This window comes from Schistocerca gregaria, chromosome 3, assembly GCF_023897955.1.
Source record: "Schistocerca gregaria isolate iqSchGreg1 chromosome 3, iqSchGreg1.2, whole genome shotgun sequence".
NCBI classification, from domain to species: Eukaryota; Metazoa; Arthropoda; class Insecta; order Orthoptera; family Acrididae; genus Schistocerca; species Schistocerca gregaria.
The window spans coordinates 457407485-457426775 of record NC_064922.1 but is presented as its reverse complement, the minus strand read 5'-3'; the positions used below and the strand labels follow the sequence as shown (position 1 = coordinate 457426775).

At 42.8% G+C, this 19291-nt stretch overlaps 1 protein-coding gene across 4 annotated transcripts in view; it reads left to right on the top strand.

The window, feature by feature from the left end:
• Window positions 1-19291, top strand: part of LOC126356335 (coronin-7) — a 232601-nt gene that overhangs the window by 36226 nt on the left and 177084 nt on the right. For all 4 annotated transcript variants that reach the window (XM_050007318.1, XM_050007323.1, XM_050007322.1 and 1 more), the window contains exon 6: window positions 18562-18817. In XM_050007318.1, the coding sequence (XP_049863275.1) occupies window positions 18562-18817 (256 nt within the window). The remainder of the gene's footprint in view (window positions 1-18561; window positions 18818-19291) is intronic.

The following is a 19291-nucleotide window of genomic DNA, read 5'->3' as shown; positions in this document are numbered from 1 at the left end:
TACAGCATCATCTGCGAACAGTCTAAGATAACTGCTCAGATTGTCACCCAGGTCATTTATATAGATCAGTAACAGTAGAGGTCCCAGGATGCTTCCCTGGGGAACACCTGATATCACTTCAGTTTTACTCGATGATTTGCCGTCTATTACTACAAACTGCGACCTTCCTGACAGGAAATCACGAATCCAGTCGCACAACTGAGACGATACCCCATAGCTCCGCAGCTTGATTAGAAGTCGCTTATGAGGAACGGTGTCAAAAGCCTTCCGGAAATCTAGACATACGGAATCAACTTGAGATCCCCTGTCGATAGTGGCCATTACTTCGTGCGAATAAAGAGCTAGCTGCGTTGCACAAGAGCGATGTTTTCTGAAGCCATGCTGATTACGTGTCAATAGATTGTTCCCTTCGAGGTGATTCATAATGTTTGAATACAGTATATGCTTGTTGATATGGAATGGATGGCAGCTACTGAAATGGAGGTGTTGCTGTCTGACATGGACAGAGGTACAGATGTAGTCGTATTTAAGGTGGAGGTCAACATTTGAGGAGGCATTAGTAGTGACAAGCAGGACATAATGTGGTAAAGGAACAGGAACTGTGGAGAGTCAGTGAAGAAAATGGTTGGTGTTTTATAGTAGAACGTGTTGTGGGTATTAGGCTGAAGGTGTTGGTCTACAGGAGCAGAGATTCTCTCTGCGGAGGCACAGCAACTGGCAACAATGATGCGTATTGGGTGGTTGGATCTACATATTTTGGGAAGCATGTAGAGGGTAGAAGATGGGGAGTGAAAGGGTTGAGGAGAGAGATGGACTCCAGGTAGGGCCTGTGGATTTGAGGCGATACTGCTGGATTTATAGAATTGTGTCATTGTGGCAAAGTTTGTAGGTGAACGAATCTGTCAACTGCTGGAGTCCTTCTGCCAGGTAATATTTGCGATTCAAAACAACATTGTAAGGTTAGCTCGCGTGTTGAGGTTTTTGGGGGATGATGATGAGGCAAGGTTTGATATTAATAAAATTCTGGAAAGTTAACAGGGCCGTGATTAAGGAACAGTGGGGGAGGATCATAGTTAAATGGAGGAGTGAACAGAGTCAGGCTCATCAGTCAGACTCAATGAAAGACCAATGTTGAACCTAGCCTGACTCAGTTCTCTCTTCCATCCAACTATTATCCACCCCTACGACCTTCTAATCTTTCCCTGTTAACTTTTCAGAATTTCTTAACCTTGAACCCTGCCTCACCATCCTTTCCCAAATCCCTCAACATGCAAGTTTACCTTAATCTGCAGAAAGAACTGCAAGCCACCACCTAAAACTGATCCCAATCTCTCCTCAAATCCTTGGGCCCATCCCAGAACCTCTCCCCTATCTCTCTCCTCACTTCCACCACTCCTCACACTCGTATATTCTACATGCTTCCTAAAGTACATAAACCCAACCACCCAATGCGGACAATTATGACCATTTACTGTCCCCCACTGAGAGAATCATCAGCTTCAGCCTATTACCCACAATCCGTCCTACTATACAAAAGATACCAACCGTTTCCTCCACCGACTCTCCACAGTTTCTTTTCCTTTACCACACAGTGTTCTGCTTGTCACTATTGATGCCATCTCCCTTTTTACCAGTGTCCCCAGTGCCATGATCTTGGTGCTATTGAACACAAACTTTGGCCCTGCATTCCAAGCGTACAACCTCCTTCCTGATCACCATCACTGACTACATCCTCACGTATAATTACTTTACTTTTGATGGTATAGCCTATGAACAAATCCGGGATATAACACTCAACGCCTGTGCGGCACCGTCCTGTGCCAACCTATTTGTGGACCATCTAGAGGAATCATTCCTAACCCCTCAGAATTCCAAACCCCTCACCTGCTTCAGATTCATTGATAACGTCTTCATGACCTGGATCAAAGGAGAGGACACTCTATCCACATTCCTCAACACCTTCTCCCTCATTTGCTTCACCTGATCATACTCGACCCAACAAGCTGCCTTCCTTGATGTTGACCTTGATTTCAAACATAGCTACATATGCACCTATGCCCGTATCAAACCTACCAACCACCAGCAATACCTCCACTTAAACAGCTGCCACCCATTCCATACAAAGAAGCCCCTTCCATACAGCATAGCCACCCATGGCAGTTGCATCTGCAGCAATGAGCACTACCTCTTGAAATATACCAAGGGTCTCATTAAGGCATTCATAGACCTTGTACAAAAACAGATCTCCCATGCCTTATCTCTCTAGTTACGCTCTGCCTGCCTGTCCCACTGTCCGGCCACAGAGGAGCATTCTCCTCATGATTCATTACAACCCAGAAATGGAGAACCTGAATCGTATTCTCTGCCAGGGTTTCGACTACATCTCGTCATGCCCTGAAATGAGGAATATTCTATCCACTATGTTTTTCACCACTCTCACAGTGGTATTCTGCAGCCCAGAGAACTTACACAATATCCTCATCCATCCTTACTCAGTCCTTGTTCCAAGCTCTTGCTTAAAGGGTCATATACCTGTAATAAGCGTAGATGCAAGATCTGTCCCGTGCATTCTGCTGCTACCGCCAGTGCTGCTGCTGCTGCCACCACCACCATCACCACCATACTCTACTCCAGTCCAGTCAAGAAGGCATGACAGCCCACAAGCTGTATGTCTGCATGAATGGGCACCAAAAATTTGTGGCCAAGAAAGAACTGCACCACCCAGTTGCTGAGCATACTGCGCAACAGAACAGTCCTCATTTCAGTGACTGTTTCACAACCTGTGCTATCTGGATCCTTCCTACCAACACTAGCTTTTCTGAATTGTGCAAGTTGGAACTCTACTTGCAATATATCGTATGTTTCTGTAACCCTCCTGGCCTCAATGTTCAGCGGTCTCTGTCTTTCACCCATCTGTCCCTTTCCGTATTCCCATGCCATTGTTAAACAGCCTTCCATTCTAATGCACCCACAGTTTTTTTACTTCTCTTCTTTTCCAGTCGCCCCCTCCCAGCTCTGTTCTCCGTCTAACCTGCCAACTGCACCTAGTTGCCCTACCCTCTCCACACCTTGCCCTGTATTCTTCCATAAGCAGCACCTTACCATCCCCCAGCCCTACCCTACTACCCCTCCCTCTCCCCACTCCAGCATCTTCCTTACCCCCACCATCCAGATTGATTCTCCCATCATGTGCTGTAGCTTTCAGTCTGGCAGCCTGAGACAGTGGTCATGTGCATGAGTTGTGTGTGTGTGTGTGTGTGTGTGTGTGTGTGTGTGTGTGTGTGTGTGTGTGTGTGTTTTGTCTAATTCAGAAGAAGGTCTTTTGACCGAAATATTACTTGTTTAGCTGTCCTTTTGTTGTGCCTGTCTGTGACTCAGAAATTATTTTTGGTTTGTTCCTCCAGCAATCCTCCATGGATTTATGTTTGTATGACCATCCTGTTACTAAGAAGCACAGCTCAAGACTATTGCTATGGGATAGTGTCCATAATAGTTACTTTCACCAGCATTACCAACTCACGAAGATTAAACTTTTCATTGTTTCTTGCCATGTAACATTGGAACTGGTGTTAAAAAAAAAGACAGAATTTGCTTTTAACATCCTTATTTGCTCATTGTTGTACATTTTAAGCACTATCACCCCAAGTAGTGCCCTCCACTGATTGTATACCATTCTTAATGTTTCTTCCATTTTTGGAAAGCCTCCTGCAACACTCGTTCTCAGATGATGCACACATCTCTTGTTACATTGTCCTATATCTGTCCTATAGAGGTGATGTCCTTTCGGAGTGATTTTAAGTTTGGGACACAGCGAAATGTCTGCTGTGGCTGGGTCCAGTGTATAGGGTGGATGGAGCACAACAGGAATCTGGTGTTTTACCAGATAGTGGCAGGCAAGTAATGGGTGTGAGCTGGCATGTCATCGTGATGCAACATCCGAGTGTAGTTTTTCCACACTCCAGGTCTCTTCCTGCACATGGCATCCCTTAGACATGCTGATATTCTCTGATAGACGTCCTTGTTTATCATTTCACAGGTGGTACCTTTTTCCTGATGGACAACGCCTTTTCTGTCAAAAGGGGTCCTTGAGCTTTGACTGACATATGTATGGTATTTTTCGGATGAGGAGATTCTTCGTCTACCCTTGGCAATGACTGCTCATTTATTTCAACATCACAGCCATAAACACATCTCACCTCTTGGTATGATGTTCTTCAGGAGGTTTTCTTTGCTGTTCACAGTGACAAGCAGTTTCTGGCTGATTTCAACATGGGACTGTTTCTGATTGTCAGTCAACAATCACAGCCCAAATTTTACATTCACACAATGTGTCAAAATATAACAACAAAAAGAATCAATTTTATAAAACCTATGTTGTTGTTGTTGTTGTGGTGGTCTTCAGTCCTGAGACTGGTTTGATGCAGCTCTCCATGCTACTCTATCCTGTGCAAGCTTCTTCATCTCCCAGTACCTACTGCAACCTACATCCTTCTGAATCTGCTTAGTGTATTCATCTCTTGTTCTCCCTCTATGATTTTTACCCTCTACGCTGCCCTCCAATACTAAATTGGTGATCCCTTGATGCCTCAGAACATGTCCTACCAACCGATCCCTTCTTCTAGTCAATTTGTGCCACAAATTTCTCTTCTCCCCAATTCTATTCAGTACCTCCTCATTAGTTATATGATCTACCAATCTAACCTTAAGCATTCTTCTGTAGCACCACATTTCGAAAGCTTCTATTCTCTTTTTATCTAAACTATTTATCGTCCACATTTCACTTCCATACATGGCTACACTACATACAAATACTTTCAGAAAAGACTTTCTGATATTTAATCTATACTCGATGTTAACAAAACCTATAAGGTTTTACATATGAAAGCTTTCAAAGCCAGTGGCTCCTTCTTGTAGCAGAAGGGCTGAAAGGGAAGAAAGAGAGGTGAGGGAAAAGATAGGTTTAAGGGGTAGAGTTCAGGAAAGTTACCCAGAACACTGGGTCAGGGGAGATTTACTGGCCGGCATGAGAAGGAAAGATTGATTGTTGGGAAATGCCTAAAACAAACAAATATATGTTGAGGTGTCAGACAGCTGCCATAGACCTTCACTAACATAATCCTCCTGGTCAAGTAGCACAGTGTTAGATCTGTAGTCTGCTGGAGTCATCACCTTTAGGGAACACAGCCTGGAGTTCAGCAGAGGACAGGTTAGGGTCATGTTATATGGACCTGAGGAAGGGTTGTGAAGCACTGCTGGATGTGAGGAATTCTCAGAAGGCTTGTAACGGTTGGTTTTGAGGTAGTGGTTATTTATCAAGTTGGGATCGTGGTCAGAACTGTTGAAGGCAGGATTCAGTGTCAGCTTTGCTGTTGGAAAGGTTTTGGGATTGGCTTGCAAAGTGATATTTTCAGTTGACATTACATTTGAAAGAAACTAGGTCCTTCACCAAATCAGTGTGATTAAATGCAGATTTAGAGGTGAAAGTGAGATCTCTGGATAATACAGGTAATTCAGGAGAGGAGAGTGCTTTGAAAGAGAGGTTGATAACACTGTACTGTTGTGACTGATTCTTGTTTTTTTTTTTTTGGTTGTTATTAGTCTGGGAGGCAGTAGCGAAGGCTGGAGGATGTTAAGGAGGTTAGCCAAGCTCAGTCTATAGGAGACGGTGTGGCTGTTTAAGGAGTTGCAGAGGCACAGGAAGGGAAACACAACTGTTGAGATATTTTAGGAGAAGGTGGGATAACTTTTTGAAGTGAAGTATGTCATGTTGCTGAAATTTGTAGTTGGTTTGGTGGATGATACTATCCAAGGAAACATGAGGGGCAGAAAACTGCAGGATTTTGTAAAAGGAGAGAAGTCTGGTGGAGATTGGTGTATTTGAATCTGTAGAAGAGCGCAGTGTAGAATAGCAGTACATCCGTAAACAGGGACTTGCAGTGTTAGGCCTTTGGGAGCAACTCCAAGGACAAGCAGGTTTCAAGAAACACAATGTGGAACCATATTTTTGATAGCGCAAAAGCATATTTTCGAAAAGAACAGATGTAAATATTTGATGGGATACATCATGGCAAGAGGGGCTGATTTGGAGTGTTGGAAATGGTGGTACTTACAAAAAAGAGAAGCAGAGGATAGAAGAAGATAGGAAAACAGAAGAAAAGCAAGGAAAAATATGGAAAAATCGTACGAAAATCACGAGAACAGACAATGGTTAACAAGTGGTAGTGAGTGGGTGAGAATTTCTCCACAGAGAAGTGGCCTATATGATAGAAAAGAATGAGTGGAAAAGAAAAAATTGGTGGGGAAAGTTGTGGAAAGAGACAAAATTTTAAGAACTGGGGAAACAGAAAGGGAAAATCATAGAAGAAAATATAAACTGCTTCGCTTGACAAAGTAATGTAGGAGATGACAATAAAAGTTAATCATAGCGGTTTGTCGGAAGCAAACCTAAAAGCATAACACACAAGCAAGGTAAGTGGAGGGTGGGAGAGAAAATAGTTGTCAAATTTGCAAATAAATTGGTGAAAGATGATCAGGAGAACGCACTGTGCTGTAGTGAAGCATAAACAAATTGTCATATGCAATTTTGTAAATAACGATGGACCCATCTTCATGCACATAAATCAATACTAGAAAATGTGTAGGAGTGAAGTGTTGATTAATCTGGATGATACAGATAAGTAAATGGACGGAGTGTACAGAAGGTAGGAAACAGATGACAGTGTGATCAAGACAGGTAACAACAATGACTTACAAGAAGGTTATATAAGAAGGGATGATGACCACATGGGCTAATATAACAACGAAGATTACCAGTTTTTGACAATCTAATGTAATTGCTAGGTAAAAAAAATCTACTCACCATGCGGTGGCAGAAACCACACATACACACACACACACACACACACACACACACACACACACACACACACACACGCGTACGTTTGAAGCTAGTGGCTCCTTTTTCTGGCACAGAAGGATTGATGGGGAAGGAAGAGCATTAGGAAAAGGGGTAGCATTAGGAAAAGTCACCCGAATTGTACCCCTTCTCCTAAATCTCTCCTTCCCTCTCCTTCACCCCTATTCCTTCTTATTCAACACTTCTACCAAAAGGAGCTGCCACTGGCTCCAAAGCTTGTGTATGTAAAACTTCCACTGTCACTTGGTGAGAAGATATTTCTTCTATCCACTTACAGTGTCAAAAGATTGTTACTCAAAATTTCAAGACATGATCTTATACTGATGCCCACTTCATCACCAGCTATATGAAAACATAAAATGGCAAGTATCATTAAACACAGCGCAAACTCTTGACATGGTCATTATTAATCTTTGTGGAAGGTTTTCAAAGTTTTGGATCCTTACCGACCCATATTTTTGTGCGTTCAGAATCTTTCAATCACTCATAGCACTGTGCGCAACTTGTACTGTCTCCCCCCCCCCCCCCCCCCCCCCCCCAAACACACACACACACACACACACACACAGAGTTCCTTAAGTTGTTTAATTGTCACTTAATAATCTCCTGAACAGCTGTGGCCATACTCACTTTAGTGGCTGTACGTTGGCAACTAATGGTCACCGTAAAATAAGGCTAATGGCAATTTGTTGTTTATACCTGCCACTAGGAGCACTGAGTAACTTCAGCACACTTGCTCTACCAGTTGACATGATGTTTTAAAGGATCTATTTTTCATTTTTTTTATTTTTATTTTTTTTTTTATACTGCACTTTCAAAGTTCATTAGAACTGAAATGAGCATGGAATGGAGGGAAGCCCGATCATACTGCATCCTTTTGTCATAGCCAGTTCATTGAACTGGTAGCATGGAGTTTTGTAGTATGGGTTGTTTGGCTTATACAGCTTTACAAGTTCCATTAATTCTACCTTCTTCGTGCCTGGTTCAGTTTTTTCCAAATGAATATTTCTCTGTACCCAGAAAAATATCCTCTTTCTTCCAGTGCATTGTTGGAGCTTTATCTAGCACTATAATCTGATATGGCAGATTGTTCATTACTATAGTTGAATCTGGGTGAATATTTGGTAGCAGCAAAGTGGAAAACAAATTTATGAAAACTGTGGCTTTTGTTTCTTTATGATTGGTACTTCCCATTTGGAAAGCAACAGCAATAAACAGTTACGTATGAAGCTATGTTCTGCTCCAGAGTGAAGGGTGGTTATACTCTCATCCTTCTTTATCGATGCTTTGCTACACTATGACATGAGATGAAATGAACAAAGAAGTGACTGAAGCTCAGCAGCATATGCTACTGCTCACTTATGTTGCGGCAACAGGGCACTAAGAGGGTATACTGCTTATCACACAATACCTTTCTATTCTATAATCCATCAGTCGACTTTTCCACATAGGCTGCAATTTTTCTGAACCTTGACATAAACAGATATATAGTTTATTACCAGTTTAACTATTCCTTCATGCCTTAGAATGTGTTCTATTATTGTAGCCCTTTCAATCAAGGTGTGCCATAAGGCTCTTTTCTTCCCAAATTGATTCCATACATCTTCATTAGTTGTCCAGTCTACCCTTCTAATCTTCAGCATTCTTCTGTATCACCACATTTCAATAGATTTCATTTTTTTCTTGCCTGAATTTCTTTTATGTAGAAGGCTACACTCCAGACACACAATTTTAGAATATACTTCCCAACATACTTCTCTTTCCAGAAAAGCTTTCATTGTTAGTGCCAGCCTGCATTTTATATCCTGTGTACTTCTGCCACCGTCAGTTATTTTGCTACCCGAATAGCGAAACTCATCTATTAATTTCTGTCTAATTTCCTAATAAAACAATGGAAACTCTAGGTAGCAATGTCAACAATATATCAACAATGTAGGGAGAAAATCCCCTTATTGTCACCTCTTGTTATTTCATCCTGAGCTAATCCTTTTTCCAAATTGTTTTGGTTTGCTTTACTGTTTGCTCATTGCACAGATTGAATAATGTGGATGACAGGCTACAATGTGGTGTCTTTCCCTTCTCTGTTAGTGACCTCCTTTTCATATCTGTCAACACTTAGAACTGCTGTGTGGTCTGTAAAAGTTGACAAGTTTTAGGTAACTTTTCGCTCCCTGGCATTGTAATGTCATTGAGGTTAATGTGCAACAGGTGTATTCAAGTCAACATTGTCAGAAGCCTTTTCTAAATCCACATATGCCATAAGTGTAGATTCATCTTTCTGCAGCGTATCTTCTAAGTTAATTTGTAGGATCAGTATTGCCTCACGAGATCATACATTTCTGTGGAACGCAAATTGATACTCCATCAGGCTGGCTTCTACCAAGTTTTTCCTTCCTTCTCTAGGAAATTTGCATTAGTGTTTGCAGCCGTGACATGAAATTGATGGTTTAGTGATACTTGTACCAGTAAGCATCTGTCTTCTTTGGCACTGTGGTTATTGTGAGGGCAAGTCATTTTTATCTGCAATTTAGTTATATTTTTGTTTATTTTGGTTGTACTGTAGTTTTACGTTGATCACGCATGCTTTGTATATTTGTTGTTATATCTTTGCAATTTTCAAGCTGCTAGTTTTCATTATTGCTACCGGGCTGTTAATCATGGCTGCTCTGCTGTCTATTTGCACCAAAGAATAGCAATGTCCAGTGATCTGTTTTTTGTGGTCGGAAGGTGTATCAGGGGCTGAAATTCATCGAAGACTTTCAGTAGAGTATGGGAACAATGTTTTACCGCAACTGAGTGTATACGAATGGATTGAAAAATTCCAAAATGGTCTCACAAATGTTATGCACGATGAAGGAGCCGGACGACTGTTTACCACCACAAATGGAGAAACCATTGAACGTTCACGTGAAATGATTCTCTTAGACAGATTATTAATTGTTGATGAAGCGGCACATCATCTGCAAATTATTCACCATTCTGCCTATGAAATCATCCACAACAGACTTGGGTTTCTTAAAGTTTGTGCACGATGGGTCCCAAAACAACTCGTATAGTTGCATTAACAAATGCATCTGCTCATTAAAAAAAAAAAATAAATAAATAAATAAATAAATAAATAAATAAATAAATAAAATAAATAAATTGGATCGCTATAGTAACGAAGGGGACAACTTCTTAGACAGGATCATTACTGGTGGTGAAACATGGATCCATCATTACAAGCCAGAGAGTAAACAGCAGAGTATGGAATGGAAACATCCAAATTCCCCATGCAAAAAGTAGTTCAAGACCCAACTGTGTGCAGGAAAAGTGATGCTTATGGTTTTTTGGGATCACAGGGTCCAGTACTGGAACATTATGGGGAAGGGGCACAACAATAAACAGTGTAGGTTACAGTGAGATGCTTACTGCCAAGCCAAAGCCTGTAGTTCAAAGTAAACACCGAGGATTGCTGTCAAAAGGTGTTTCGTTGTTGCACGACAATGCCCGTCCACGTACTGCTGCCCACACTGCTGAAACACTCCAGAAACTCAAATTTGAAGTACTGGATCATCCTCCATGTAGTCCTGACCTTGCCCCTTCTGACTATCACTTGTTTGGTCCACTCAAACAGGCATTAAGGGGCTGTCGATTTGTCTCGGGCGAAGTAGTGAAAGAAGTGTTGCATTCCTGGTTTGCAACTCAACCGAGAACCTTCTTTTGTGAGGGCATCAGGAAGCTTGTAAAACAATGGACTAGGTTTGTTGAAATGCAAGGAGACTATGTCAAAAAATGATGTTCTTGTAAGTTTCCTATTTGATTACAATAAAATTTTATAACCACATTGCAGATAATAATTGACTTACCCGTGTACATTCTTCTTGAAGTCGGCAGGTATTTCAGTTGTCTCAAATATCTCACTTACCAGCTGGAACAGTTTTGTCGGGTTTGATTTTTCTGATACTAAAAGTTGTGATGGAATGTCACCTACATCAGATGCCTTTTTTTGAATTAGATCTTGCAGTGCTTAATCAAATTTTCCTCATAGTATCTCATCAGGCATATCATCTTCTTCCAGTTGCTCTTTCCATTCTACAAAATTGTAATCAAGTTTCTTTCCTTCTTGTAGCTTTTCTGTATATTCTTTCCACTTTTTCTTTCCTTATTTGCTTATGATTGGGTACCCATACGAGGTCAAGAAGTTCATACAGTTGCTTCCCGTTTTGCCAAAGGTTTTCTTATATGCAACAAGTACCTTTTCTGTAATCACGCTTGCTTCTACAGCTCTGCGTCTCTGCCATTCCTTTCACAATCTCTGTCGACCTCATTTCTAGACATCAGTATTCTGTTAAAGGTGTGATTCTGGGTGTGCAGCCGAGTTGTTAATCATGATAAATCATATTAGTAATTTCTTTTGCTTACTTTGTGTTATTGCAGTTCTGTATTTTCTCTTGTCAATTAAGTAATTTTTTGCCTGTTTGTTTTGTTACTGCCTTCACTATCTGATATTTCAAAGCTTATATTGTATTCTTGCCTCTGAAACTGTTAACAGCCAGTGGCTCCTTCAATCTATCTAGATTCAATCTGCTGAATTTCTTACCTTTCTGCAGTGTCTTCAGTTTAAAAGTGCTGCTCATAGCTAACAAATTATGGGCAGAAGCCACGTCTACCCCTAAAAATATTTGCAGTTTAAAATCTTGTTTCAGAATCTGTGTCTTACTATTAATAATATATCTGAAACCACCTGGTGTCTCCAGGTCTCTTCTACATACAGAAGAGAAGGTAAAGTCATGATTTTTAAACAATGGGGACAAAAGTTTGATGTGGTAAATTTGTGCTCTGTGCAAAATTATTTCAGGTTCAGGTCATAGAAGTGAGGCAGCTTCTCCTTTCATTCATTTCCTCGTCTCCATGTCATATTATTTCTTCTGTTATAACCTTTTATCACCAATAATTGCGTGGATATTCAAACACACTCACTTAGAAACAATAGCTGGTTACATGATAACAACTCAGTATCTCTTATTCGACTGCCGTGCCATGACATGCGGCCGGCGCCGCTCGCAGCTAGGTTGCGATCCCTCACTCAGCCGAGTTGCGGAGCGCCAGTATCGCCATTTGCGCATACTGTCATGGCGGCACTGTTAAATGTCGTGGCACTGTCAAAACACTTTTCCCCCCTTGAAGAAAAAAAAAAAAACACTCACTTCCTTGGAGACATGGACAGTGCGGAGACATCCGTGGCCTCTTGTGAGGCCCCGAGAACATCCTGTGGAGGACACGAGAGTATGGTCGAAAATGTCCAGGATGGAAGCTTGTGTGTGGAACGTGCCTCCTGGACGAGATGATGGGTGAAAACTCCGGAGCAGCATCCATAGGTGTTGTGGACCTGGGGGTGTGCTCCAGCGAGATGGGTCCCGGAGAAGGCGGCTTCGTGACTGGGGCCGTTCCGGCGTACTGGGAAGTGGTAGCAATGTCGGCTGCATCAACACGTACAGTAGATCGGCAGCAGTGACAGCACTGGCTTCTCGGGCTAGTGGAGGCGAAGGAAGGGGCGGTGGCACCGGCGTGGCCACCACTCGTGGGCGCATCTGGTCGTAATGGCGAACAACCATGCCATCGTCCATACATATTTCACGAAACCGGCGGCCGTGAAGAGCCTTGACCACCCCTGGAATCCATTTAGGGCGAGATCCATATCCTCGTGCCCACACGTCGGCGCCCACCGAGTATTTTCCCGCGCTAGGGTACACAGCACAAGGCCTGACAGGGTAAAGCAGGTGCAGTAGAGTGCACGGTTGGCGGCCATGCAAGAGTTCAGCAGGGCTGCGATCACCCTGAGGCGTGAAGTGATAAGAACTCAGAAATTGCAGCAGAGCGTCATCTGTGGAATAATCACTAAGGAATTTTTTCATCTGGCTATTGAAAGTGCGGACAAGGGGCTCAACCTACCCGTTCGATTGTGGATGGAAGGCCAGTGCTGTAACATGATGAATCCCTTGTTCAGTACAAAAATCACGAAAGGCCTGCGAAGAGAACTGAGGGCCATTGTCCGTGACAATTGTGGATGGAAGACCTTCTAGCACAAAAATTTTGGACAAAGTCAGCGTCGTCGCCGCAGTGGTGGGCGACGGACGTCGAACAACAAACGAAAACTTTGAGAAGGTGTCAATCAACAGTAGCCAATAAGTACCAAGGAAGGGGCAGCAAAGTCAGTGTGCACCCGTTCCCATGGCTTCGCCGGATCAGGCCACGGAGAGGGCATTGTACTAGGTGCAGCCAGTTGTTAAGCACACTGACTACACGCAGCAACCATGTGGGTAATGTCCGAATCAATACCGGGCCAATAAACATGCCTGCAGGCCAGGGACTTAGTCCGAGAAATACCCCAATGGCCTTCATGCAACAGTTTGAGAACATCTTTGCGAAGAGAGGCTGTCACCACGACCCATGGAGATGTGCCATCCGTGGCCAGGAGAACAACACCATCATGAACAGACAGATTAAGGCGCAAGGCATGGTAGTTGCGAAGGGGATCTGATGCCCGGCCCTTGGTCCTGTCTGGCCAACCCCGTTGAACAAAACCGATCACCTGACACAGGACCGGGTCCCGCGCAGTAGCCGACGCGACCTACGAACCTGTAAGTGTAAAACCCTCGATCGCACGACATTCTTCCTCATCAATGTGGAAACAGAGTAGTTCATCACGATTGATAATCGGGTCGGGGCCCATAGGCAATCGCGACAATGCGTCAGCGTTGGCGTGCTCGGCCGTGGGGCGATGGTGAATCTCATAGTGAAAATGAGACAAGTATAAGGCCCAACGTTGCAGGCGGTGAGCTGCCTTATCCGGAAGCGACGTCGATGGGCTGCACAGAGAGACCAGCGGCTTGTGGTCAGTGATGAGGTGAAACTTAGAACCATACAAAAAAACGCTGAACTTTTTAAAAGCATAAATGATAGCGAGCGCCTCCTTTTCAATTTGAGAGTAACGCCATTTAGCATCGTTGAGCGTCTTGGAAGCATAGGCGATGGGTCGTTCTGACCCATCCTCATACCGATGGGCGAGAACAGCTCGTAGGCTATACTGTGACGCGTCAGTCGCCAGAACCAAGTGCTGACCCGGACGGAATGTGGCAAGACAAGGCGCCGACTGCAACTGAGCCTTCAGGCGGACAAAAGCCTGCTCACACTCATCGGACCAACAGAAAGGGACGTTTTTGCGTAACAGCTGATCCAGAGGATGAGCTACCGCCGCCACAGATGGAATTAATTTGTGATAATAAGCAATCTTGCCTAAAATCGCCTGAAGTTCTTTGGCCATAGATGGCCGGGGTAGAGGGTTAATGGCCGCAACGTGCTGACGTAGAGGACGTATACCCTCACGGGACTAGTGGAAACCAAGATTCACAATGGAGGTTTGGAAGAACTGTGACTTGTCCAGATTGCACCTCAACCCAGCCGAATGCAAAACCCGAAACAGTGAACGCAAATTGCGAAGGTGCTCCTCAGTGGAGGCCCCCGTGATAACAATGTCATCCAGATAGTTTATGCAGCCAGGAACGGAAGCTGTGAGCTGTTCCAAAAACCGCTGAGAAATGGCTGGTGCGCTAGTGACGCCAAATGGTAACCGCTGGTACTGATACGACCCACAAGGAGTGTTGATGACGAGAAATTCCCTGGAAGAAGCATCCAACGGCAACTGATGGTACGCCTCCGATAAGTCAAGTTTGGAAAAGAACTGGCCCCCAGAGAGCTTGGTAAATAACTCCTCAGGACGGGGAAGAGGATAAGTGTCAATGAGGCTCTGAGCGTTGACAGTGACTTTAAAATCACCACACAATTGCAGACTCCTGTTTGGATAGAAACCACCACGATCGGCGATGCCCATTCGCTGGAGGTAACAGGAAGGAGAATCCCTGAAGCTGTTAACCTGTCTATCTCAGCCTTGACAGGTGCACGCAACACCACCGGAATAGAGCGTGCCCGGAAAAACTTAGGGCGAGCTGTAGGTTTAAGAGTAATGTGGGCTTCAAAATCCTTGGCACGACCCAGACCAGCAGACAACACGGACGAAAATTCAGAACACAATCCATCCAGCTGTTGATACGAAATATCCTCAGATATGAGGTGCACATCATCATCATCATCAATGGAGAACCCGAACAACTGGAAAGCATCATAACCGAACAGTTTTTCAGTGCCCGCATGATTCACCACATAAAACGTGAGGGGCCTAACAACAGACTTGTAGGCAGTGGAAGCATCAAACTGGCCAATGATACGAATTTTCTGTTTATTATAAGTTCTCAGAGTTCGCGTAACTGGAGACAAGGGAGGGCGGCCCAACTCCAAATACGTGCAAGAATTAATGAGAGTTACTGCAGAGCCAGTGTCGACTTGCATGCGAATGTCTTTATCCAGAACACGAACAGTAAGAAACAACTTATTTGTTTGAGAAATCACACAGTTAACGTCCATGTCCGATGCCTCGCCCTCGTCGACAGAAAGTTTAGGGGACTGCCACACAGAAGCAATGTGGCTTTTTTTCCTTCATGAATTACACGTGGCCCAACGTTTTGAACACACGGCCCTGTCATGCTGTACGAAACAACATGGACAAGAAGGAAGTGCGGAACGAACCTGCTTCTGTGGTTGTCTTTTTTGCTGCGAGTGTTACAGCCCAACACGACGTTGTTGACGCGAGTGAACCGCCACCATATCTTCATTCTCATGTGAAACAGGCAAATTGTCCGTATCGAGAGTTGACTGTACAGCGTCTACATCACACCACGTGTCTATTTGCGCGCCAGCAGCGTGAGACACTTCAAAGGATTGAGCTATGCTTAGAACTTCCGACAACGACGGGTTTGGCAGTTGTAGGGCACGTTGCCGAACTTCTTTATCAGGAGCAAGCCGTAGAATAGCATTCCTAACCATTGACTCAACATAAGACTCATGATGAGTGTCTGTGACAAACTGACATTTCCTACTCAGACCGTGTAGTTCCGCCGCCCAAGCCCAGTAAGATTGATGGGGCTGTTGACGACACCAGTAGAACGCCACACGGGTGGCAACAACGTGGGTGTTTTTCGGTAATCGTTAGACAATAAGTCACACATTTCTTGGAAGGACAGAGAGCCAGGTTCCTGCAGAGGGGCTAACTGAGGTAGCAGCTGACAGATCCATGGGGAAATCCAAGATAGAAATAACGACTTACACATAGGAGCGTTGACAAGCCGAAAGCCAAGAAGTGTTGCTGTAAAAGCTTCTCATAATCCTCCCAGTCTTCAGCGGCCTCGTTGTAAGAAGGGAATGGAGGTGGAGAAGAGGAAGACAGACCATGAGTAAGCGACTTCGACAACGCCTGAATAAAAGCCGTCACCTGTGTTTGTTGTTCAATGAGCGCTTGCATAAGCTGTTCCATGTCTGCTCCATCACGAACACACAAATCCACAACACAGTGAAAAATATCCCATCCTCGTCGCCAAAAAGTGTTATAACCTTTAATCACCAATAATTGCGTGGATCTTCAAACACACTCACTTAGAAACAATTGCTGGTTACATAACAACAACTCAGTCTCTCGTATTCGACTGCCGTGCCGTGACATGTGGCTGGCGGCGTTCGTAGCTAGGTAGCGCTCAGCCGAGTTGCAGTGCGCCTCTATCGCCGTTTGCGCGTACTGTCGTGGCGGCATTGTTAAATGTCGTGGCACTGTCCCAACATCTTCCTTTCCCAAATACTCTATTCCACTCAATCCTCCTGTATGTCCCCATTCACAATGTTATCCTCAGAATACAATTTTTGAATGAATAAATAAGTGTATGATTGAGTGGTGTATGATACATAGGTTATTGATGCACTTTCAGGTATGAAATGTGAAAAGAAGAAGAATTAGGCTGAAAAACCATACAAAGAGAAATGTTTTAAATATTTGAGTCTGTGATGCGACTGTTCTGTTTTGAAAAATGCCAGAATAGACTACTGGCCATATGAAATTAATTGGGAAGTAGTATGTTGTCAAAAGGTGTCATCTGAAATTTTGACTGAAGAATGAAACTGGTAACAGGGCTCAGGTGCACTATAGTAGGTGGAGGTTAGTGGTGCTTCTGCAGTCAGTGGGCTTCGGTTTGCTAACAACTTTTGTAATGGAATTTGACTCTGAAAACTGCACACATCATTGAAAGGAAAACTTGCTTAAAATCACTGCTGTAGGTGCAGATCTGTTAACTGCACTATAGTAGGTGGAGGTTAGTGGTGCTTCTGCAGTCAGTGGGCTTCGGTTTGCTAACAACTTTTGTAATGGAATTTGACTCTGAAAACTGCACACATCATTGAAAGGAAAACTTGCTTAAAATCACTGCTGTAGGTGCAGATCTGTTAACTGTCATAGTATTGTGACGAAAAAAATACTTTTTACTCTGTCAGTAAAAATGTTTCTCTTCTTTAATTTTATAAAACTCATTGATCAGAAACTATGTATTATTGTTGATAGCCATCATAATTCCTCTTTCTTTATTATCAAAGATTAAAGGTTAATCATTTGATTACTAGCAGAAAGAGAAAAAGGAATTATGTTCATGACGTGAGCTCGGGAAAGAATCAGCATAATCAGTGGTTGCTGATTTGCTGCTAACAGGGCGATTCATGACCTTGAATCAGTGTTTCATTACCTGTAATAGTGTGTGCAACAATTTTTATGACATTGAACTTTGTGTAATAAATTTAGAATGAATGCAGGTTCAGTGGCTGACTATATGATAATCAAACAATGGAAAATCCAGGATGGAATGTAACAAGTCATTGTGAAAAGGAAAGTTGCCACTCACCATATAACAGAGAAGCTGAGTTGCAGATCGGCACAACAAAAAGACTGTCACTACCTTCGGCCGATAAGGCCTTCGTCAAAATTAGATGACAAATACACACACTCACGCAAATGCATGTGATATCCATTTAAGACTGCTGTAATAATAGCCAGTCTGTGGCATCATTGTATTAACATTGTCAAGCATAAATCATCGCTCACCATCACAAAAACTGTAAAAATGTTTAGAAGTCAATTGTAGGACAAGGAATCGTGACAGTATTGAATGAAAGCATCTTTTCTCTCATGATTGTAGTATTAGTCTAAGGAATACAAAACTGCATTGTCATCACCTTACAATAGTTGTTATGGCAGGAGAAACATGAAAACGTGTGTGTTACAGGAATCTGCATTTTTTTCTATCACTTGTTTCTTTTAAATAAAATCCAAATGAGTATCAAGAGTGTGCACATTTTACAAGCATTCATAACTCTTGTGCACTCAGGAGGCTGTACTATGTAATGAATGTAACTATGAAGCAAAAGCTTGTAGTAATTGAGAGCAAAATGGCCATGGTAAGTACACTCACAATCAACCAATGATTTCTGGTACATTTGGGTCAGCTGCAGGTTGAAGTAAATATTTTTAAGAGTAAGGCATTTTTCTGAAAAAAAAAAAAAGAGAGAGAGTGCTATTAGTGTGAGGTACTAGATACATTGAAATTAGAGAAACTGAATTAATCATACTACTATATAAGAAATTAACACTTAGCGCTGCACTGTTGGTTCTTATTTTTATACTGTAGCTATGAGTGGGTTGTTAAATAATGAAAAAAAGTTCTATATTTTTACAGGGTCCTGATACCTCTGTACGATCCTGATACTGGGATGTTATTCTTAGCTGGGAAAGGAGACACAACAATTGCTTATATGGAGGTGACAGACAAGGAGCCATATCTGGTTGAAGGTATTAGGCACAATGGTGATCAGACAAAGGGAGCGTGCCTTGTTCCGAAGCGAGCCCTTGCTGTCATGCAGGCTGAAGTGAACCGTGTACTTCAGCTGACGTCATCATCTGTCATACCAATTATGTACCAGGTGCCTCGCAAGGTATGCTTGTTTCACAGTTCTAGTGTAGCAATACACAAAGCATAGATTATCAGCCTAGCAGTTACTATAAAAAACTTCAGAGTCAGTTAACCACATTTACTTTTTCACTCACAGACAATGTTGAAACCACATGGTGGAGTGAATTAAGGATTTTGTTGTGTAGACTAATTTGAATCTGTCACAATGCAGAACCACTGTCTATCACTGTTTTTGTGTTTTGAGAACATCGCTAAAGAATGTTTTCTTTATTTGAAAAGAATTTGGCTGATTGCTGTACATTTTTAAACAATTAGTCACAGGATAATCTTCTGTGTTTTTAGGTCAGTGTGTGTTACATTTTACTATGTGATAATCCACTTCTATCAGTTTCCAGCAAATGGTATCAAACTATCACAGGCTGTACCTTCTGTTAGTAGACTGATGCAGTTGCCACCAATTAAATTTGTATTTATGCATTATGCCTAAGTGTTGTTA